This window comes from Oryctolagus cuniculus, chromosome 2, assembly GCF_051225735.1.
Source record: "Oryctolagus cuniculus isolate XC-2025 breed Fujian yellow rabbit chromosome 2, ASM5122573v1, whole genome shotgun sequence".
Taxonomy (NCBI): Eukaryota; Metazoa; Chordata; class Mammalia; order Lagomorpha; family Leporidae; genus Oryctolagus; species Oryctolagus cuniculus.
In genome coordinates, this window is record NC_142868.1 from 198026827 (window position 1) to 198050227 (window position 23401).

The following is a 23401-nucleotide window of genomic DNA, read 5'->3' on the forward strand; positions in this document are numbered from 1 at the left end:
TGAGCCGCGGCGCCGGCCTGAATGTGATGTTTTAAATGTTTGCATTTCACAAATGAATATGTCACCTCTAAAATATAATGCTGTGTAACCGTGCTACTGATTATGTAATCGCAAGATTTAGGAACAATGAAATTCAGAGTGTACTCTGCCCTAGGCAGGGCGGCCCTGAAGTGGGACCGGTTTTTGGGTGTAAGGGGTTTGCGTCCCCTTGTACGTGTAACCTGTACATACTGAACACCGTGCGCCCTGCTGGCTGCCCCGTGGGACGGAGGCCTGGGCCCCCTCGCTCCTGCCGTGCTGGGCCTTGAGCTCCGCTGGCCTCGGGCAGACAGAGTGCCGGAAGGATGCTTGTCCCACCTCACCCACATGTTGCTGCCACTGTGCGCTGGCCGAGTGTGGACGTGGTAGCTGTAGATGGGAGCCTGGCCTGCTGCCACCTGAAGTGCATGAGGTCCTCCTGTCCAGCAGCCCCGGGCCTTGGCCGAAGTGGTTTCCTCGCCTGGGATCCCCTGTGCCCTTGTGGCCTGCACGTTCGTACTTGTCCGCGCTCACCTACGCCGGTGCCTTGGTGATGCAGCTTCCCCCGCTGTGTCCCCGCCTTCCCAGTCACTGGGCTCCCTTTTTGGGCCCCTAGCCTGTGTGGCACGCTTGTGCCTAGCACACGTGCGTCGGCCTCTGCCTCTGAGCTTCCCGGGTGGGCTGTCTCCTAGGTCCCACGCAGCGCATCTGTAACAGCTGGCGCGTGGACTAGCTGAGGGCAGGGCGACAGCTGGTGAGTCCGGCTCCGCCCCTCCGTGTTCCGCACTCTCCCCAGCCTGTCCTGTCTCACACAGCAGAGGTGGCCTCTTCCACTCTGTCTTAGGAGCCTCCCTGGGGGCCTCCCTGTGGTGTAGATGGAGAGCAGGAAGCAGTGGCACAGGAGGCCTGCCCACGCTTCCCTGGGAGTTGGCCGCCCTTGTGGGCCAGGCCCTCCTGGCCCTGGCTCTGTGTACCCCTCCCACCTCACCACCTGCCAGGCTGAGCGGTCCTCCCAGACAGGCCCCACCCCTGCATCGCTGCACCCCTTCTGTTCAGGATGCTGTAGTGGCGGCACGTTTGGAGCAGGTGGACCAGTGTGGTGAGGGGCACAGACTGGCATTCTGATTGTCACCTGTCGGCTGCGTGCCTGGGTAGGTGATGGCTCTGCTCAGCCTCGGTTTCCTCGTCTGTAAGGTGAGGCGCACAGCAGGCCCCTCCCATGCTGCTGTCAGCGTTGAGGAGCTGGCGTGGCAGAGGGCAGAGCACAGCGCGCTGCGTGCTGGCCACCGTGAAGGTGCTGCCTGGGGTCAGAGGCCCCAGCCCATCCCCCAAGCTCTCCAGATTCTTTAGGGCATTGTTGGTCATCCAGGCTGCAAGTACTTGAGTGTCTAGCCCATGCCAGACTGTACTGGACGGGGCACCGCGGAGGGAGTGACCGCCGGCCTTGGAACAGCGCGGCTCCCCCTGGGGAGTCAGCCAGGAGCAGAAAGGCAGTGGCCTGGGGCCTGAGGTCTGGCGGGGCTGGGCTGGCTGCTTCCAGGGGTCTTTTCTGTGTGCCTGCCCCTTCCTTTGGCACCTGTGTCCTCTGGACTAGGAGGCAGAGCAGAGCTGAGCAGCGCCTGTGCTCCCACAGGGTTTAGGGCCGTGTGCAAGCCCAGGGTCTCTGCGGCTGCTCCGTGTGTCTCAGCAGCTGTGCAGCCAGGACAGGTCTGATGCCCTTGGTCCGCGTGGCTCGTGGGCATCTCAGCAGAGCTCCGCGAGGTAGGAAGAAGCCTCTGCGGCCGACTTTATTCAAGTGGGCTACTTAGGAGAAGGGTGCTGAAGACGTGCAAAACATTGAAGAATGTCGGGGGGGGGGTGGGACGGATGATCCAAGATGAATGAAAAGAGCAGCTGGTGGGGGACAGGGTGGGGGACGGGGAAGCTTCGCCAGCATCTGCATCCTGAACTTCAGAGGAAAGAAACCTTGGGGTCTCCTTGTCCTTATTTGTGAAGAACAGAGGGCTGCCACTTTCAGTGTCCCCTCTAGTGAGGCCCTCCGGGAGGACCCCGCCGGCACCCAGGCTCTCCAAGCAGCCCGTCCAATCCTGCGGAAGCCTGGCTTTGGGTCAGTAGCAGGTGCATGCTCAGGTAACACTCCCGGGGTAGCTCACCAGGAGCGGGTGAGCTCGCTCTGAGGAGTGAGGAGACCAGCCAGCGCCAGTCCGGCCAGCCAGAAGGCTGCTCTCTCCTGGAAGGCCCAGGCCTCTGGTGGGCTTGCCTTGCTCCTGCCCAGGCCTTGGACACAGATGTAACGTGCTTCCTGTCTTAATCCATAATCCCATAGGAACTCAGTTTGGGGTTTGGTTTGTTTTGTACCAGACTAGGTGTTTGTGGAAAGTCAGAGTTACAGATAATATATAATTTTAGGTATGTTTAAGTTGTTCAGTTCCATGTATGTTAAATAACTCACTGCTCATACAATCAAAATTCTGGCCCTTCTTTTTGAAACTAAATGATAGGTAGAACTACAGGCCTCATCAAGGCTGTGTATGGGGAGTGAAGTAAGCTTTGGGTGGTCTTGACTGTTACACAAGCCCTGTCCCGTTCTCAGCTTTCCGAGAGTGGGTGTTGGTTTGGGGCCAGAGCGCTGTGTCTGGGGGTGAGCCGTCAGGCGTGGAGTTCAGGTGACTGCCCAGTGTGCCCTGCTGTGCTGGCGTGCCTGTTCTAATCCTAGGACTGGAGCAGCTGCTGTCATACTAGCCACATTCCAAGAATAGAAGTGACGGAGGCGCTTGGTGTACGTGCAGAGCCATGAGGCTGAGGGTTGAGGGCAGAGCGGGGGCACCGTTACTGTCTGGGGAGGTAGTTAAGGGGTCCCTAGCGCAAGACGCTGATCCTGTGTCCTGCGGGTGTGGTGGTCTCTGCACACTTCCTGCGCGCTCAGGCCAGCTGTTCTCCTTTTGTTCTTGGAAAATACGTTAAAGCCACATAGTAAAGGAAAATGTTGGCCTCAGAATGTTGAGTTTCAGCCCCTGTTGGTTTCAATGGAGATTCCAAGGTACTGATCAGAACCGAAGAGGGGGCCTCTTTTTTTTTTTTTTTTAAACATTTATATATTTATTTGAAAGAGTTACAGTGAGAGAGGAGAAGCAGAGAGAGAGGTCCTCCATCCGCTGGTTCACTCCCCAATTGGCTGCAATGGCTGGAGCTGTGCTGATCTGAAGCCAGGAGCCAGGAGCTTCTTCTGGGTCTCCCACGCAGGTGCAAGGGCCCAAGGACTTGGGCCATCTCCTACTGCTTTCCCAGGCCATAGCAGAGAGCTGGATCAGAAGAGGAGCAGCTGGGACTTGAACTAGTGCCCATATGGGATGCCCGCACTACAGGTGGGGGCCTTACCCACCATGCCACAGCGCCAGCCCCATGAAGAGGGGGATTCTGATGGTTGTGGAACTGGGAGTTACAATTTGTGGTGTGAATTAGGGGGACTCATTTCTAAAGACTCATTTTTTTAAGGTGTAGAAAATACAGAGAAACATGTTCTGAGACAGTTTGGGCATAGACTTAGAGTTTATAGCACGAGACTAATCTGTGCAGTTTTTTTCAGGGATGTGGTGTAGGGCAAAAAATGACTTGATGGGATTAAAAAATTCCTCCTTGGAATATTAAAGATGAAAGCACATTGGGACCATTTCTAGAAGGCTCTTGACTGGTGTTTCGTTTTTATTGAAAGCAGGGACCTCCAGGAAGTAATGAAAATATCCAACTACTTTTCCCTAATTTGTGCCTAACTCTGGATTGGCAAATGTATAATGATGGAATTTATGGATTTTATTTTTATAAATTTACCTTTTAGTTCCATTTTTCTATGATTTTTAGTTTCCATTTTTCTATGACATTTATTTGAAAGAGTTATGGGGAGGAGAGGAGAGGGGAGGGGAGGGGAGGGGGGAGAGAGAGAGAGAGAGAGAGGTCTTTCATCTGGTGGTTCATTCCCCTAATGGCCACAACAGCCAGAGCTGTGCTGATCCAAAGCCAGGAGCGTCTTCTGGGTCTCCCACAAGGGTGCAGGGGCCCAAGCACTTGGGCCATCTTCTACTGCTTTCCCAGGCCACAGCAGAGAGCTGGACCGGAAGTGGAGTTGGGTCTCAAACCGGTGCCCACAGAGGACACTGGCACTTTAGGCGGTGGCTTCACCCACTGTGCCACAGTGCCAACCGCAATAATGGAGTTTTAGCTCTTGAGAAGTGAATGAGAAATGTGCAAGCTGGTTGCCTTGGCTGGGTTGGTCCCATGGCTTAGCAAGTACATTAGCTATCTGTGGTTTAGAGCAAGCAGCGTTAAAGGGCTGGTACAGAAAAGGAAGGCCAAATGCTTTCTGTATTCAGGAAAGAGGGACTTGATCAAAATCCACACTGTTCTCTGAAGCTGTGAACCAGTGCGGCGTAGCTGCGCGGCGTAGCTGTTGTGTAGAGAAAAACAACCTTTGCATCTTTCTGGGAGTTGTGTAATTGCAGTTTTTATCTATAATCAATGTTGGTGACTGTAGAACTTAACTTTTAAGATTTATTTATTTATTTGAAATGCAGAGTTACAGAGAGAGGAGAATTGGGAGAGACAGAGGAGAGAGAAGGAACTTCCATCCATTGGTTAACTTCCCAAATGGCCATAATGGCTGGAGCTGGGCCAGACCAAAGCCAGGAGCTTCTTCCGGGTCTCCCACGTGGGTGCAGGGGCCCAAGCACTTGGGCCATCTTCCACTGCTTTCCTGGGTGCATTAGCAGGGGGCTGGATGGGAAGTGTAGCAGCCGGGACCTGAACCAGTGCCCGTATGGGATGCTGACACTGCAGACGGTGGATTAGCCCACTGCACCACAGCGCTGGCCACAGTAAATAGTCTTTTTTTTTTTTTTTTTTTAATAAAAAGATGATAGAAGCTTCTATTTCTTACTTAATAGTTTTGTTGTGAGTGGTTCACATCTGTGGGTAGTGCTGCGCTCCCTGCTCATACCTTTGTTCTTCTTGGCCGGTGGGCGTCAGCTGCCGGAGGTTGGTTCACCTAGGGCCGTGCTCCTCCAGCTCTGGCCTGAGGATGAATCTCTGGCAGCGTCTGTTCAAACAGATTGCTGGTCTCTTGGGGTCGGGCAGCTTTGGGGTCCGGTGTGGCTTGCTGCTCCCCAAATTCCCCAGATCAGAGGCTGGAGAACTCACAGCCTAGTCTTCGGCGGACAAAGCAAGCGTCTGTAGTTGGCCCGAGGTGGCACGCGTGCAGCTGTTCCGCACACGTCACTTTTGCGAGGGCTTTGTCACATGGCACAGGTCTCCATGAGATGGCTCAGGGCAGGCTGGAGGGCAGCTGGGAGCTGTGCCCAGCCATGGCTCTGTTTAAGTGGAAGAGCCGGGCAGGCCCCAGCACGCTCCGGAGTTACCTGGGGAGAAAGGACCACAGCTCTGGGTTGGGTTGCCTGGGGCGAGGCGTTGTTTGAGCCAGACCCTTGAAGGAGGCCCCTCCCTGGACGGCAGAGCAGTGGGCAGCTTCCAGTTGAGGAAACGCTGTGCAAGGAGGGGCAGACTTGCTCGTGGGTAAATATGTACTGATTGCTGGGCTTTGCATCCTGGCAGGCGGAGCGCAGCGCTCGCGGATTAAAAACCAAACGTGTGTCTCGTTAGATTCTGGTGACTCAGCGTGGGTTCCTGATCGGCCCAGGTTCACAGTGGTTCAGCCGCGTGGTGTCACTTTCACGCTCTGTGAGTCACTCGGGCTTCTCCTCTGTCTGTGGGCACCTGGTGCCTAAGGAGCAGAGCCGTTTCTGTCCACTCTGCCGAGGTCTCTGGTGGCTGCCATCCGAGCTTGCTGCCTTGGCCAGGGCCTCTGCTTCCACGTCTGGGGAGTTCTGGCTGGGGATTTCAGCACCTCTGTGCTTGCAGACGTCTGGAACAATCCGGGCAGCACGGTTCCCTTCCAGGGAACGGAGGCATCTCACTGCTTTCCATGTGGCTGCCACACAAGCCTGCGCGAGGATGCTGGGTGTCAGGCTCCAGCGCTCCAGTGAGGAGTGGGTGGTGTGGGGTGGTGTTTCTGGGTCTCCCGGGGCCGCGTGGCCCCACATCTGAAAGTTGGCTTTCCAGGTTGTCCTCATTCAGGTTTGCGTTTACCTCTGTTGTTTACAGAAACACACTAAAAGTTAGAAAAGCTTGTTGATTAGATAATAGGCACATTCTCATAAGTCATGCCGATGAGAAAGTGATAGAAACCCTCAAGTATACCCCAGATTCCACTTTTTTTTTTTTAAGATTTATTTATTTATTTGGAAGTCAGAAGGAGAAGCAGAGAGAGAGAGAGAGAGAGAGAGGTCTTGCATCCGCTGGTTCATTCCACAATTGACTGCAATGGCTGGAGCTGCGACGATCAGGAGCTTCCTCGCGGTCTCCCACGCAGGTGCAGGGCCATCTTCTGCTTTCCCAGGCCACCGCAGAGAGCTGAATCAGAAGTGGAGCAGCCGGGACTTGCACCAGTGCCCGTATGGGATGCCGGCACTGCAGACGGCAGCTTTACCTGCTACGGCAGAGCGCCAGCCCCCAGATGCCACTTCTGTAGACCCTGTGGGCTTGTTCTACTTGAGCTGGTCGACTGTGTGTTCAGTGAGATAACACCATACAACCAAAGCGTGTATGAAATGCAGCAAAAGTGTTGTCGAGGATCCTATTTTTAGAGGATCAGCAGATCATGGTTTTGAGCACGTGTGTGATGGCTGGTGTTGCAGTGCACACCGAGTTAGGGCTGCACGTCATCCGGAGTGCGGAGGCTTCTGGTTGGTAGCTCCTGACAGTGCTCAGCAGTGTCTTCTAATCATTTCTGCAAAGACTTGTTTCCCACCATAGATTTAAAACAGCAGGAGCTACCTCTTAAAACCTTCCCACCAAGACTGCTGATTTCACATTTAATGAATGAGAACACTACATATTTTGGACACTCAGTTCATTAACATTTTCCTTCTTTGTTCCTATGCTTTATATATCTTTGTTCTGTGTGATTCATTATGGTTATTGTTTGAGTGAATGAGTTTAGGGTTTTTTTTTCCCTTGGTGAAATAGAGATGGTAGAGCTAATTGCTGTGCTTTTCATTGTTCTCACAAGACGTGCCTAGAATTCACAAATAGAGCCTTTTCATTTAAAAGAAACCAAGTAACTAAAAATCAAATACAGTTCTAGAAAGGTTACTTTGCTGAGTGTCAGCACACTACCCAGTTTTTTAAAAAAAGATTGTTTTAGGGCGGGCATTTAGACTTAGCCCCTAAGCTGCTGCACGGCACGGCCGCAGCCCGTGTCCGTGTGCTGGGGTTCCCGTTCCCTCTCTCCTTCGCTCCGGCTGACTGTCTGCGTGCACCCTGGGAAGCAGCAGTGGTGGTGCAGGTGGCTGGGCCCCTGCTGCCCGAGTGGGAGACCTGGGTTGGGTTCCAAGCTCCTGGCTCATCCTGGCCCGGCCCGGCCCTGGCAGTTGTAGTCGTTCAGGGGTGAACTAGTGGATTGGAGATGGATCTCTCTCTCTCTCTCCCTCCCTGCCCCCTCCCCCCGCCCACCTTTGCCTTTTAAATAAAAGAAAATAAAAGTTAACCTTTGCTTTTAACAAAGAGCCTATTAGTTTTTCATTATCACATTGAAGCACCTGCGGTGACTTTATAGCGGAAAGTGGTTTACTCAGCTCAGACTTCTGGACAGGATGAGGTGGCCCGATGCCTGGGCCTCTGTGAGCAGAGTGGGCCGGTGGAGGAAGCTCCGCATGGCAAACCGAAGAAGAGCGAGCATGGCTGGGTCTGTCCTCAGGCTCTCGTAACCCACCCTCTTGGGAGAGCCAGCCTCCCCCAGTGACCTGTGGACCACCACAGGCCCACCACCTCCCAGCAGCACCGCCTGGGGACGAAGCCTTTCGCACTTGTGCCCTGTGGGGGACAGTGGACATCTGAGCTGACACCCACACCGTAGCAAAGAGCGTTGCAGAATAATGCAGTCCTTCTCACTTAAAATTTGGCTCCTAAAAATCATATAAACAGACTCATTCTCTATGCTCTTATTGACTCTGTGTCCCTATTAACAGTTCATACTCATCACGTACAGTATTTGCTACTGTAATAATAAGCGTGTCTACATTTTAACTGATAGTGTGTTAACATTTAAGGGTCTTTTCATTCTAAATTAAAGGTAGAATGGAATGCTTGTTTATATTTGAAAATCAGTACTCAGATGCTAACAGTAAATGTGCATGAATGCATTATTTGTATCATCGCTGTTCTGCTGAATAGGTTATTAAACGATCCCTGATCCCCACCAACTTAGGGACGCTGCAGATGACCAGGACGTAGGCCTCAGGCCACGTGGCTTCTGAGGGCTGGAACCCGATCAAAGCAGGAAAGTAGGTTTGGGCTGAGTCACTGAGGGTGAGTAACTTCAAGGGAGGTGAGGGTAGGGACCCCAGAGTGTTCTTGCTGTGTGGGGCTGGTTCCTTTATCATATGTAAAAATGTTGACTTTTTGCACTTCTGCAGTTCCATTTGTGTTTTCGCTGATATATTATGTATCCTAACAGGGAACTGAGTTTGTGTATTTTTAATCCGACTTAGAGAATACATCTCGTATAAAATTTATAAGGTTCAAAAAAGTATAAATGTGGATGTTTTAAAGTCATCCATTAGTCTCCCACCCAGAAATGACTTTTGTTACCTCTTTTCAAGGCTGTGTGTCTGTATATATTTAAATAAAATTGGGCTCATATTGCAGTTTTTATTACCTGTTGTTTTTATCTAGGATTTTGAATCATTTGTGATTTTATTAAATTACTTTTTAAAACTTACAATGTTCTTATTTGTGTGTGTCATGGTTTAATTATTCCTCCGTTGTTTGAAGTGTTTTGCTGTCTTGATTTTGTAGTACATTTCCGTATAAATGGATTGGGTGCATAGACCTATTTGTTTCTGTTGGGAAAAATATTTTTTGGGTCTGAAACAATAGAAAATTACTGTTTTAAGAAATTAAAATTTAAAATTTTTCTTTTAAGTTACTATGATTATATTTTCTCCCTTGATATCTTTCTTATGCTTCGTACTTGTCTTGTCTCTTCGCAATTCTGCCTTTCAGAATTTGAATGCTTTGTGCAGGAAGGGTCTTGGGGTCATGGGCAGTGGGTGTGTGTCCTCCACTCTGCTGACTTCATGGTCCAGGTGGAAGTATTGAGAATTTGTCCATCCCTCTGCCTTTGGCAGATCTTGCAAGTGTTGGTGACTAGAGCGTCACCGTGTGACAGCTGCCTTTGATGTAAGAACTGGGTTTCACTCACCTGTGTCTCCTGCCTACCTTGGCAGGCATTTAATAGATGCTTGCATTGCCTGTAAGTTTATGATAATATTGTCTTTGTTTTTTTTTTTTTAAATTATTATTTATGAGACTGAGGAATCTACTCCATCTGCTGGTTTACTTCCTGGTACAATGGCTGAGGTGGAAGCTGGGAGCCAGCAACAAAGCCCAGGTCTCCCACATGGGTGGCACCGATCCAACTGCGTGAGCCTTCACCCTCTTGCCTCTGAGGGTCTGCATAAGCAGGACGCTGGCATGGGCAGCTGGAGCTTGGACTCAGACCCAGCAGTTCTGATACGGGTTGTGAGCATCTCAACTGGTACCCTAACTCTAGGCCAAGTGCCTGCCCCGATGATAGCGTTTTTATTTTTAGAAAAATGATACTAAATTAATTTTTAAGCTTCCAGACCATTTGGAATTCCATTTGAAGCTTTTTTTTTTAAAGCAAATCCAGCGGTTACTTAAAAGCACTTCTAGAATATCACCTTCATTCAAGATATTCTTAGTGTTTGCTTACAAGTTCTCATTCTGGGCTTGTTTAGTGTGGAGAGAAATTTAACACGAAAAGGAGCCACTTGTAGAGTTTCTGCACCAAAATGAACGTGTCTTTCAATTCCACTTTCCCTGGGCTTTGTGAAGGCGAAGGTGACATTCAGTGCAGATGCCGTTCCCCTGCCCAGAGCTCCCGGAAATCCCTGCCCATTTGGCCCTGGCTCCTCCCCAGCCTCGCTCCTGCAGCTCCGCCCTCCTCCCTGGGCCCTGGCTCCCTGGTATGCAGAGCACACTCCCCTGCCACCCAGACCCTTGCATGGCCGGCGCTGCAGTCTGCAGAGGGCACAGCCCTGTGCTCTCGGCCTCCTCAGCCGCCTCTGCCTCCTGGCATTTCACTCTCACCCGACAGCAGCTTGGGTGTCTGGTATTTCACGTTCATTGGTTGTTAGTGGTCATTTCGATGTAAGCGCCGTGGAAGCAGGGCCGATTTCCCTGCACTGATTATGCCTGGTGCCTGGCAGAGAGCAGGTGCTCAGTCAGAATTTGTGGAATTGATGGACTGTGAGCCTGAGGGTGTTATTCATTTTAGATGGTACTTTTAAAAATTTTATTTGAAAAGCAGTGATCTTCCATCCACTGGTTTATTCCCCAAATGCCTAAACTGTAGTGCCAAATCTCCACCCTTTTTCTTTTTAAAAAATTATTTTAGAGGAAGAAAAAGATCAATCTCTGGTTGTAGTGGCTGGTACTGGGCTGATCCGAAGCCAGAAGCTGGGAGCTTCTAGGTTTCCCATGTGGGTGCAGGGGCCCAAGCACTTGGACCATCTTCCATTGCTTTCCTAGGTGCATTAGCTGGGAGCTGGATCAGAAGTGGAGCAGCTGGGACTCCAACAGTTCCCTCAGCTGCTACACGACAGTGCCCCTCCCGTTTCATTTCTTTAAGTGATCAGCAAATGATAATAAATGACTTGTTTTAGCATTAACTTCTTTTTTTTTTTTTGACAGGCAGAGTTAGAGAGAGACAGAGAGAAAGGTCTTCATTCCACTGGGTCACCCCTCAAATGGCTGCTACAGCCAGCGCGCTGCGCCGATCTGAAGCCAGGAGCCAGGTGCTTCCTCCTGGTCTCCCACACGGGTGCAGGGGCCCAAGAACCTGGGCCATCCTGCACTGCCCTCCGGGGCCACAGCAGAGAGCTGGACTGGAAGAGGGGCAACCGGGACTAGAACCTGGAGTGCCGGTGCCACGGGCGGAGGATTAGCCTAGTGAGCCGCGGCGCTGGCCTTAGCATTAACTTCTATTTCCTTTTATTGACACCTTGGGTTTCACTTGGGAACTCAGTTTGCCTTGTGCATTTGTGCGGTGGTTTCGGATGGTGGCAGGTGTGTCTTTGTTAGGTCAGCAGTGGCAGCAGGTCACCTGACCTCTGAGATGTGGAAGCCTCAGTTCCTTGTGTAAATGCAGATAATGGTAGTGCTGAGGTTTGGGGTCTAGGTGATAGTCTTTCTTGGCGGGTTTGGACCCAGCTGAGAGGACTGTGAGAGTCAGGTGGACGTGGGTCAGACCGCCGCCCTTGCGAATAAGAGCTGGGTGTCATGGCGCGGCTCCTGTGTGCGGTCCTAGGACCTCACTCCTGGGTTAGTGTAACTCAGCCAACAGGCAGAACTGGGCGTCTGCAGGCTTCCCCAGGGACGGAGCAGGGCTTCCCGGAAGCTTCCCAGCTAGGGAGGAAAACTTTCTCTTCAGGCTGCTGTTCTCAGTGAGCTAGAAGGTGAGGGCGCCGGGCGCTGTGGCAGGAAGCGCCTGGTACCCCGGGAGTGGAGGGCGCCCCCGATCAAAGGGTCCCCAGTGTGCAGGGAGTTCACAAGACACTCCAGGTGGGGAGGTGGGGAGCGCCTGTCACCCTGGCTCCTGTGTGCGACCCAGGGGTCATACTGACGGGAGCAGTCGTTTTCCTGCTGGCTTGTTAGACTCGGTGGGCTCCTGGTGGAGGGACTGTGGAGCATCTCCCGAGTCTCCGGCACTGGGTCGTTGAGAAGAGAAATGGCAGAATGCAAAAAAGTGACTGGGAGTCAGAAAAGTCCGTTTTTAGTTCTTGTTAGAACAAGGAGGGGATGTGAAGTAGGAAGCAGGCTCATGCGCACGTGTGTAAGATTGCTGACAATAGCAGTTAAGCTACTTCCTGCCGGAGCACGGGTCCAGCTGGACAGGGGGCGTGCACCCTGACGCTTCATGCTGTCTGGTGTACTGTTTCGTGTCATTCACAGGTGGTGGTACAGAAGTCAGGCTCCTGTGAGTGGTGGACACTTGACAGATGCTACTGCTGGGATCCATTTTCTAATTAAAAGCTAGCGAAGTAGGAGAAGTTCAAAGTGAGGTCTTTCGGGGTATGTCTCATTATGAACAGTAAGTGAACTTTTTATGGAAAAATGAATGTAAGTCTGTATACTTGCATACAAAGAATTTAAGGCTAAATTCTTCTTTAAGAAAGATTTATTTATTTGAAAGAGAGAAAGAGATCTTCCATCTGCTGCAACAGCGTCGTCTGGGCCAGGCCAAAGCCAGGAGCCTGGAACTCCATTCTGGTCTCCCACGTGGGAGGCAGGGGTCCAAATACTTGGGGGCCGTTTTCTGCTGCTTTTCCAGGTGCGTTGGTTGGGAGCTGGATCGGAAGTGGGAATTGGAGCAGCTGGGGTCCAGCCAGCTCTTGGACGCGCGATGCCAGTGTTGAAGCAGCCGCGTAACCCTCTGCGCCGCAGCGCTGGCCCCGGAAGACTAGACTGAGTTCAGCGGCGCCGTGCAGAGAAAGCCGCCGCCTGCTTCTCTCCGTCAGGCTCCCTGAATGCCAAGTCCTCGGCGTCCTCGCTGCTGCAGGTCACAGTTGGAGTCCTCCCTGCGCTTGGGGACAGATGTTGGTGCGTGCCGTTTCCCACGTGCGCCTCCTGTGACTGTTCTGCACCACGAGGCGTCCGAGCGACAGGGCCAGGCTGCTGAGCCCTGATCCAGAGCACTCGCAGATGGGAACACGGGGTGTTCCTCCCGGTGGGCTGAGCCTGCCCTCAGATCTGCCTCAGCTGCTCTGGACTCTGGCAGGTCACTTCATTTCCCTCATGTTTACAGTATAGCCCTTGGTGTAGAAGGTGTTCCTGGTTATGGAGACTTACCAGGCTGACGGTGCAGACGCCGCCGTGGGAACTGCTCAGCGGCCGTTCCTGTTTATCCTTGTGGAAAGCACACGGAGAAGAAATGACTTTACCCAGTCACTCCACTCCGCTGCTGGACACATGCCAGGCACTTCTCTCTTCACTTTACCCTGTTCCTTGCTGTACACAGGACGGAGTTCTTGTTGTAGGTGAGGCAGTGATGGCACGGCTGTCCCATGTACCTGCCTGCAGTCAGGGAGCAGGTGAGTGGCAGGACTGGACTACAACAGAGAGAGAGAGAACATGAAAGAGTGCATGAGAATGTCTTCCATCAGTTGGTTCCCTTCCCAGGTGGTGGGAACAGCTGCAGCTGGTCCAGGCCAAAGCCAGGAGCCCAGCACTTGGCCATCTTGCACTGCTTTCCCAGGTGCGTTAGCAGGGAGCTGCATTGGATGGAACAGCTGGGTCTCGAACAGGAAGGAACCATCGATTTTAATGGTCATTGTTGCTTAGCCCAGTGGCTAAGTTTTGCGTGTCCCACATTGCAGTGCCTGGGTTCAAGTCCTGGTTCTGCTCCCTACTCAAACTTCTCGCTGACGTACGCTCTTGGAGGTGGCAGGTTGTGGGGAGCAACTCGGACTAGACTAAGTTACTGGAATTAAGACTTATTCTGTGCATCTGCTCTCCCACAATATGGCGCTGGGAGAGGAGTGAACAGCTTCTACGCAGCTGCCTCCAGTTCAACCAATAAACTGTAGGACCTACTCCTGATTGGAGGAGAGCAGCGTACTCGGCGTGTGGGTAGCAGAGTTGGGATTGGCGAAAGAGGACTATAAAGGAGGAGAGAGACAACATGCACCAGGAACATCTATCTGAAGGAACACCTGAGCAGCCCCCGAGAGAGCCGGCCGGCGGTGTGCCGCTCCCCCGCGGAAGTGGGGAATGTGGCAGGGGGAACCGCCCTTCCACGGAGGTGGAAGGGACGGTAGCCAACCCGGGAAGAACCAGCAGCAAACCCGGGGAGGGCCGAGCAGACAAAAGAACAGTGCAGAGTCCTGTGTCGTTCCTCCACAAAGAGGGGGAGCGACATAATGGTGCCGTGACTCGGATATGAAGCCTAGGCAGGGCTTAGTGTCGTTCCTCCACGAAGAGGGGGAGCGACAGCAGGTGACAGCTCAAGTGGTTGGGTTCCTGCCACCCGTGTGGGAGACCTGGATTGAGTTCCCAGCTTGCTTGCTTACTCTCTATAAACATACACACACACACATACATACATACATACATACCAGGGAATATAAAGAAGGACTTTGTGAGTCTTTGAGCCAGAACTTCAGATTGAAAACAGTTTTCCCTTCTGTGGGGAGCAACTTGGACTAGACTAAGTTACTGGAATTAAGACTTATTCTATGCATCTGCTCTCCCACAATATGGCGCTGGGAGAGGAGTGAACAGCTTCTACGCAGCTGCCTCCAGTTCGACCAGTAACCTGCAGGAGCTGATCCTGCTCCTGATTGGAGGAGAGCAGCGTACTCGGCGTGTGGGTAGCAGAGTTGGGATTGGTGGAAGAGGACTATAAAGGAGGAGAGAGACAACATGCACCAGGAATATCTATCTGAAGGAACACCTGTGCAGCCCCCTAGAGGGCTGGCCGGTGGTGTGCCGCTCCCCCGAGGAAGTGGGGGAAGTGGCAGGGGGCACCGCCCTTCCACGGAGGTGGAAGGGTCGGTAGCCAACCCGGGAAGAACCAGCAGCAAACCCGGGGAGGGCCGAGCAGACAGAAGAACAGCGCAGGGTCCTGTGTCGTTCCTCCACGAAGAGGGGGAGCGACATAATGGTGCCGTGACTCGGATAGGAAACCTAGGCAGGGTTTAGTGTCGTTCCTCCACAAAGAGGGGGAGCGACACCCTTCTAACAATAGGTGTGTTCTATTATTTTTCATCATACAGCGTTGCTCATGTCTAGTTCTCTTGATAGTTTGCAGATTTTCTTTCCTGAAGATTGTTAGGATCTTCTGTTTATCTTTTTGATGTTAAACTTTGCATTATTGTGTCTATGTAAATACTTGCTAAATTCCTTCAATTCCAGGGCTTGTGTTCTTTTTATTTTATTTTTTTTTATTTATTTTTATTTGAAGAGTTACAGACAGTGAGAGAGAGAGAGAGAAAGGTCTTCTTTTTCCATTGGCTCACTCCCGTAATGGCTGCTATGGCCAGTACTGCACCGATCTGAAGCCAGGATCAGGCGCTTCTCCTGGTCTCCCATGGGGTGCAGGGCCCAAGCACTTGGGCCATCCTCCACTGCACTCCCGGGCCACAGCAGAGAGCTGGTCTGGAAGAGGAGCAACTGGGACAGAACCGGTGCCCCAACAGGGACTAGAACCCGGTGTGCCGGCGCCGCAAGGCGGAGGATTAGCCTAGTGAGCCACAGCACCGGCCCGGGGCTTGTGTTCTTTAGCTCTGGGACGGAGTTCAGGTCATTTCTCTGGAAGTTTCTTCCCGCTGTTGTGTTTTGTGTTCTTTGTGGAACTGTCAGACTGGCCGTTCTACATGAATTCTGTCGCAGACGATCTCTCTTGCCACCCATGTTTTTGGGAGACCTCCCTCAAATTCACATTCACATTCCAGCCTATCGCAGCTGTGTTTTCCTAAAACGTCCTAGCAGCATTCCCGTTGCATTTGCCTTCTTAGAACCCTGTGGTTTCCTGTCCAGACTGGATTCATTTCCCTTGCCCTTGAACCTGGATGGGTTTGTGACTGCTCCAGCTGACAGTGGAATGGTGGAAGCGGTGCTACGTGATTCTGAAGTCCGATCTTTAAACGGGGTGGCTGGGGCCGGCGCTGTGGTGTAGTGATTAAAGCTGCTGCCAGCCCATGCAGGCGGTGGTTTGCATCCCAGCCGCTCCACTTCCTGTCCACCTCCCTGCTGTGGCCTGGGAAAGCAGTGGAAGATGCCCAGTCCTTGGGCCCCTGCACCCGTGTGGGAGACCCAGATGAAGCTCCTGGCCGTTGCGGCCAACTGGGAGTCAACCAGCGATGGAAGATCTTTCCCTTTCTCTCTGCAACTCTTTCAAAATAAATAATCTTAAAAAAAAAAAATACAGCTTTCATCTGTTCGTGGCTCTGTTTCTCTCTCATCCTCGGAGTGTTTGTCCTTGGAATACAGCTGCCTCGTGTGAGGAAGCCTGGGGCACAGAGAGGCCGTGTGCAGCCATCTGACCTGGGGGCCCGGCATCATTTCTGACGTGGGAGCCAGTGTGTGCTTTTGGCTAATTCCAGTCCCTTGCTGAGAGCAGATGGGGTACCAGTGAGCTGACCCTGCTGAACTTTATCCAGTTGGCAGATTTTTATTTTTATTTATTTATTTTTTTGACAGAGTGGACAGTGAGACAGAAAGGGCTTCCTTTTCTGTTGGTTCACCCTCCAATGGCAGCGAAGCCAGGAGCCAGGTGCTTCTCCTGGTCTCCCATGCGGGTGCAGGGCCCAAGGACCTGGGCCATCCTCCACTGCCTTCCCAGGCCACAGCAGAGAGCTGGACTGGAAGAGGGGCAACCAGGACAGAATCCGGTGCCCCGACCGGGACTAGAACCTGGTGTGCCGGCGCCACAGGCAGAGGATTAGCCTAATGAGCCGCAGCGCCGGCCTCTCATTGGCTTTTGATGACCTTGACAGCCTGGAGGACCTTTTTTTTTTTTTTTTTTAAGAGTTGCACAAAGAGAGCAGAGGGAGAGGTAGAGAGAGAGGTCTTCCATCTGATGGTTCACTCCCCAATTGGCCGCAACAGCCGGAGCTGCACCTGTCCGAAGCCAGGAGCTTCCTTCAGGTCTCCCACGCGGGGGCAGGGGCCCAAGGACCTGGGCCATCTTCCATTGCTTTCCCAGGCCACAGCAGAGAGCTGGATAGGAAGAGGAGCAGCCGGGGCTAGAACCCGCTTCCATATGGGATGCTGGTGCTTCAGGCCAGGGCGTTAACCCGCTGCGCCACAGCGCCAGCCCCAGTCAGGGATTTTTGCGGAATGTTCTTCAAGTGGGGTTTGTCTGATGCTTTTCTCATGATTAGTCGGGCTGGGCTGTTCGCGAGGGAGACCGGAGATGATGCGTCACCTTCCTCCTGTGTCAGAGGCAAAGGCCTTGGCTGTGACTGAGCACTGCGGGGGAGACCTCTGGTCGGGGCTGAGGTGTCTCGGGGTCTCCACCGCAGCCTCCCTTCTCACCCCACACTCCACTCTGCACTAGCCATCGGGCTAGCCCGCGCGTAGGGTAGCTGGCAGGTGTTGTGCGCAGAGCAGTTGGCTGGTGGCGAGAGCAGCTGGGGTGAGGCTGCTGCGGCCCTGGCAGGTGCCGGTCTCTCTGGGGCACGCTCTCGGAGCCGAGGGGACTTCGGGGGGCTGGAATACGCGGAGGGAAAGAGGGGTCCAGGGGACGCAGCTCCCGAGCAGCCGGGCAGACGCCGGGGCGGAACTGGGGCAGGAGGCTGTGGGGCTGTGGGGCTGCGGTGTTCCTGCCGCCACGCGAGTTCAGGTGGCGGTGGACTTCGAGGCAGAAACGCGCTCCGGATTCAGTCCTGTCTTTGAAGAGTTTGTACTTGAGACTTGTTGTGATGGGGTAGAGACGGCCGTTTGGTCGCGGTGGTGGGCGAGGTTAAGCTGCACGGACACTCGCCTTCCGCAGAGCACGTGGATAAAGTGCGGGTCTTGAGCCTCCCCGAGTCTGACTTCATCCCCGGCCAGCGCGGCTTAGAGTGGGCTTAGCTGCGTGAAAGCCGCCCGGGAGCCTGCAGCAGCCAGCGGACCAGTCCTGCCGCCTCCCTCCCAGAGGGACACAGGGCCAGCTGACTGGTCCCCGCCTGCAGGCCCGCCGCTCACCCTGCCCTCCGCCGGCTCCGAGCGGTCCGGTCCGGCTGCTGATGCGCTCGCGAGGCCGGCAGGGGACGGGCCGCCCGTGTACGTAAGGTTGCTCCACTACTGCTAGAAAATGCAGTTTTAAGTCAGCACCGGGAAATTTTACGGTTTTCTCTCCCTCCCTCCGCACAGTGCCGGGTTTCCAGTTTCTTGTGCTGCTGCGTCCCCCGTTTCCTGGGGAACGGCGTGAAAGTCAGATTCTGGGAGAGTGAACGCAGCCACGCTGCGCTGGGTGTGTGTGTGTGTGTGCGCGCGCGCGAAGGCCGATCTAGGCTCCCCGCAGGCCCCCTTCCCATCTCTCCCCGGGGAGGGGTGAGTCCCCCTGAAATCACTGCCTTGCATCTCTTCAGCGCGGTATACCCACGTCTTAAATAACCTCGGGGCAAGACCTGTGAGGTCCGCCATCTTGGTCGCCGGGCTGGGCTCAAGCTTGCCGCGCACGCGCACTTGCACACGCACGTGCGGGCAGGCGCAGGCGTGGATTGGCGTTGGCGCATGCGCAGAGCCCGAGTTCTCGGCTCTCCGCGTGTTCCGCCGCCTCGCGGGAGTGGAAGCCCGCGCGTGGGGCTGCCTGTGCCTGGCTCATTTCACTCCCGCGATGTCCTCACGTGTGCCAGGGTTTCCTTGTTTAGAGGCTGGATGGCAGCCCATCGTGTGGCGTTGTTAACGTACACGGGACCTGACAGCGCGGTCAGGGTTGGTCTCCGTGTTCAGGAGGTTCTTCAGGCGGAGATCATGACGACACGGCCTGCCGTCGTAAACGGTGAACGCTGCGTCCAGGCCGTCTTGGCGCCAGGTGGTCGCGCGCGTGGGTCCGAGAGCGCGGAGAGACTCGCGGGCGCGAAGTTTACACACAGGCCGGAGTCACTTCTGTTTCCTGGAAGAAATTGCGTGAATTCTGTGTGACATCCTCTTGGAAACGAATGGCTGGCTGCCCGCGCCTCGCCCGGGGATCGCCAGGTCGTGAGTCGCCGTGGGCGGCCGTGCAGTCCGTGGGTTCCAGGCTTCCTCGTGTGAGTGTGTGTGTGCCGGAGAAGGTCGCGGTGAAGGCGCGCTGTGCCCCGCGTGGTGCGGACGGAGCCTGCGCGGGGCCGGTTGTGTGGGCCCTGGCCTCGGCCCTGCCGCGCAGACAGGCCTCCTTCCTCCGGCAGTGCGTTAGGAGGCGAGGCGAGTTCGGAGCTGTCCGCCCGCCCGGTGCACGGCGTCCTCCCGCGGGGTTCGGAAGCCGGCGGGGCGCCTTTCCTGTCGTCTTCGCGGCTGCAGCTCCTGTGCTCGCCTGAGCGCGGCGGCGTCTCGGCCGGTCCTCACCGCCGGGTGGACAGACCCGGAGCTGGGAGCCCGGGGGTCGCCGAGGCTCTGGGGGGAGAGGCCCGGCCGAGCCTGCGTGGCTGAGGTGGGGCGGTCTCCCACGCGCTGCCAGCCTCAGCAGTGGCCTGGCGCTGGCCAGCGCAGTGAGGAGTGGTTTCCCAGAGCGGTGCAGACTCAGGCTGAAAGGGGGTGGCCGTGACCAAACTGCTGCGAGGTTGGCCGGAACCTCGAAGGCTCTATGAATGAACGTCCGGCTCTGGCTCGTGTTTACCCTCTGACATCTTAGGGATGAGCTTTGCAAACGAAGGAGAGACGTTTTTTATGAAGCCGGGTGCACTTTCTCTAAGCCTGGCCTGTAGTCTCCTCAGCGACCTTTGCTCTAAACCCGAGCTTCCCTGCGCTCTGCTGCGTTTGTGGAGGTAGAACACGCTGCGCTCTGCTGCGTTTGTGGAGGTAGAACACGCACCTGGGAACCGTAGGCTGTGCTTCAGTGTTGCCATGTGACGGAACCGTGTGGGGAATTTTCCCTGGGTTGTCTCATTAATCCTTACCTTACCCTCCCTTCAAGGCAGGGTAGGGAACCTTGCCTCTGCCAGGGGCCATTTGGATATGTATACCGTTGTTCAGGCCGTGTAAAATTATGAACTTAAAAATTAGCTTGCTGTAGATTGATGGAATTTTTGTCCTGGTCGTGGTTGCCTTGGCAAGGCTGGACCGAATGATTTCACAGGCTTTATACGGTCCATGAGCCAAGTGCTTCCCCACCACTGCTTTAAGGAATCTAAACTCTGAACTCGCATTTTGTGGAAGTGATAACAAGATTGGAGAGGTTGAAGAGTGCCCCCAAGGTCACTTAGGTCAACCATGGACTCAGATTTGAACATAAGTCCATCTGACTTCTTTAACCATTGCTGTGTGTGCTCTCTCCGGTGTTTACTTTCTTTTTATTGGGCATGAGAGACTAAGGGTTTAGTTTTCTTTTGTTTGGATCCTTAGGAAGTTTACCAGTCACACAGAGCCGGAGCTGGCCGGGAGGTGAGGTATTAGCAGTCTCCTGGAGGTGAGTCGCACAGACCCACTTCACACAGATGCCCCTGCAGTACTGTCCGTGCTCTGTCCCTCCCCGCTGCTCCTGTCCGCGCTCTGCTACTCTTGGCGGGGTGGCCCCTTCTCCCTGTCTGCCGCAGGGGAGGCTCCAGATGCAGCCAGCTCCTCCGTGCTCCCGGGAAGAGAGCTGTGTTCGGCAGCTTCGGCTGAAACGCCCCAGGGAGGGCCAGGGACTGGGACAGCGCCTCGTGCGCTGCCTGGGGCGGGGGTGCTTGTCCTCTTCCGGATGACAGGTGCTGTTTGGTGGCTGGAAGGTGTAGATAGCATTTAAAGGTGATGCACACTGTATTCTAACAGCTTTACAAGTTATGATTTATGTGCTGTGCAGCTCATTGGACGGTGCAGCCATCGTCCTGCCTCATGGAGCATTTTCATCACAAAAGGAAATCTCTCACTCATTTTTCCCAGCTCCCTCAGCCCTAAGCGACCACTGATACTTTCCATCTGCACAGATGTGCCTTTCTGGACATCTCATGAAAGTGGAATCATACAGTACGTGGGCTTCTTTCACTTAGCATATATGCCTTTTAAAATTTTTTTAAAGATTTATTTATTTATTTGAAAGAGCTACACAGAGAGAGAGGAGAGGCAGAGAGTGAGAGAGTGAGAGAGAGAGAGAGAGAGAGAGGTCTCCCATCCGATGGTTCACTCCCCAGGTGGCTGCGATAGCTGGAACTGCACCGATTCGAAGCCAGGAGCCAGGAGCTTCTTCCGGGTCTCCCACGTGGGTGCAGGGGCCCAAGGACTTGGGCCATCTTCTACTGTTTTCCCAGGCCACAGCAGAGAGCTGGATCGGAAGTGGAGCTGCCGGGTCTTGAACTGGTGCCCATATGGGATGCCAGCGCTTCAGGCCAAGGCGTTAACCTGCTGCACCACAGCGCTGGTCCCATGTCTTTTAAAATTTTAAAATTTGTTTTCATCTTGTTTGAAGACAGAGAGCCAGATAAACATTTCCCATCTACTGTATGTTTCTCAAATACCTGCAAACAACCAGAGCTGAACCAGGCCCAAACCCAAAAGCCTTGAACCCTGTCTTGATCTCCCCTGTGAGAGGCAGGGACCCACCTACTTGGGTTATCATCTTCTGCCTGCCGTGGCACTCATTTGCAGAACTGGGAGTGGACCCAGGACTTGAACCCAGGCCCTTGGATACGGAGTGCGGGCATCCTAAGCGGCAGCTTAACTGTTGTGGCAAAGCCCACCCGGGTTTCTTTGGTTATGGCTGTCTTGGTGCGTGTGAACTGGAATGTTGTCTTGTTGTTTCAATAAAAGTTCCCTTTCTTGTCGTCTTGTATTGTCCTGGAGCTCTGCCTGTGGGGTCTGCACACGTCAGCACAGCTGGCCGGGGAGCAGAGCATATGTTTGTTTTTCTACATAGAGTTTGTAAGTCTCAGAGGTTGTAAGTGCTGGAGTTGATTGGTCAGGGCTGGAGCAAGGATTTGTGTCTCTGGTTGCTGGGTGATATCAGCCCTTTGTGATATGACAGGTGACATTCACATGAGACTCATTCTCACGAGTGTCCATGGTGTTGGGTGTATTTCCCAGCAAAGGGGTCTTAGACATATGAGGGTGAGGGCACTGTTTTGAGGGTCATCTTTATTAATTTGTTCACAGACTTGACTCTCTCCTTTCCTTAGTACGACTGACCTGCACCACCCTCAGAACCCGGCCATTTCTTGGTTCGTAATTGTTGTCTGTGACCCCCTGATTATCACGATGATCTATATGAACTGCGCAAGGCTGGGCAGCACTCACTCACCTTGGAGTGGTGTAAATATTTGGTCAGCTGGCAGTCTCTGGCTGGGGCGGTCCAGATGGTCTTCCATCTGCAGCCCTCTCGCTAGCCCTGGGGCAGACAGCACTGTTGGGAGCTGGTTGTAGATTGGCGTGCATACCTCTGAGTTGAGCTTTGCTTCCCCAGCACACCTTAAGTGAGATCACTTCTTAGGTGAGAATCTTGCTGATCTCTTGCCATCGGTGTAGCACGTGTAGCACATGACATTGTAGGAGGGTCTTTCAAAAAAGTTCATGGAAAATGTGTATTGGGAATAAAATATGTGTGGATTTCAAAATATTTGCTCCAGAATAAACTCATCTTTTCATTCCATCTCCCATGAACTTCTTGAGGTGCTCAGGCATAGTTCAGAGGCCTACTTGTGGTTGGGAATTACTGTCCAGATGGTGCTTGGTGTCACGATGGCTTTGAGCAACAGCAGGGAGAGAACGTGTGCCAGTGACCGTGTGCCTTACGTTTCCAGTGACACGGCAGCCTACATAAGATCACACAGAATGGAGCTTGCACGTGTTTAACCGCACGCTTATAAAGGTGAGGGCATGCCAGGAAGAGGCGTGGGGTGCAATGAACTACACCAGTAACAGCCCCTGTTCTGCTGAAATGACATTCCAGGGAGCCTGATGACTCACTGTGAGGTCATTGACATGTGTGACAGCAAGAGGCAGAATAGTTGGAGCTTTCTGGTAGCAGTGTCTGAAAACTTTGAAACTCCAGAAAATAGAAATTAAACATGTTTACCTGGCTCTTGGCCAAAGGCAGGGCATCTCAGATCCCAAGCCAATCATTAGAAGTTAATACTTTTTATATCGACTTGGTCCTTTTTGAGACGTATGCTGTGTTAGTGGGAGGCAGTGCAATTTCACAGTCAAAGCAACATGTCTGTGAGTTGTTGTATTGAAAAATCTGATGAGCAGGAGGCAGCTGAGTTCTTCTGTCCCGGTTGCCCCTCTTCCAGGCCAGCTCTCTGCTGTGGCCCGGGAGTGCAGTGGAGGATGGCCCAAGGGCTTGGGCCCTGCACCCGCATGGGAGACCAGGAGAAGCATCTGGCTCCTGCCTTCGGATCAGCGCGGTGCGCCGGCCGCAGTGGCCATTGGAGGGTGAACCAACGGCAAAGGAAGGCCTTTCTCTCTCTCTCTCTCTCTCTCTCACTGTCCACTCTGCCTGTCAAAAAAAAAAAAAAAAAAAAAAAAAAGAAAAGAAAAAAGAAAAGAAATTGATAGGACAGTTGAAATTGGCCGCTGTCAGCAGAGAGGAGTGCCTGGGCCCCTGAGACGAGCACTGCCCAGGGGATCAGGAAAGGGTCACTTTATTTTTGGG

General features: G+C 53.5%; 1 protein-coding gene and 1 long non-coding RNA gene across 16 annotated transcripts in view; both read left to right on the forward strand.

Moving 5' to 3' along the window:
• The window catches only part of MBOAT2 (membrane bound glycerophospholipid O-acyltransferase 2), a 123594-nt gene that overhangs the window by 6027 nt on the left and 94166 nt on the right, over window positions 1-23401 (forward strand). For 2 of the 15 annotated variants that reach the window (XR_016230650.1, XM_089327850.1), the window contains exon 2: window positions 20179-20242. The exons of 12 other annotated variants lie outside the window; for them this stretch is intronic. Coding sequence is in view for 1 of the 3 variants with exons in the window: in XM_051833320.3 (XP_051689280.3) it covers window positions 18798-18887 (90 nt within the window). In the remaining 2 variants the exon portion in view is untranslated. Of the gene's footprint in view, window positions 1-18357; window positions 18888-20178; window positions 20243-23401 lie in introns of those variants that run through there. One more of the 15 variants, XM_051833320.3, reaches the window with a different exon arrangement.
• Window positions 1960-13798, forward strand: LOC149128208 (uncharacterized). The gene is made up of 2 exons (XR_016230653.1): window positions 1960-11606; window positions 12103-13798. It is a non-coding gene; the product is annotated as an uncharacterized LOC149128208 (long non-coding RNA).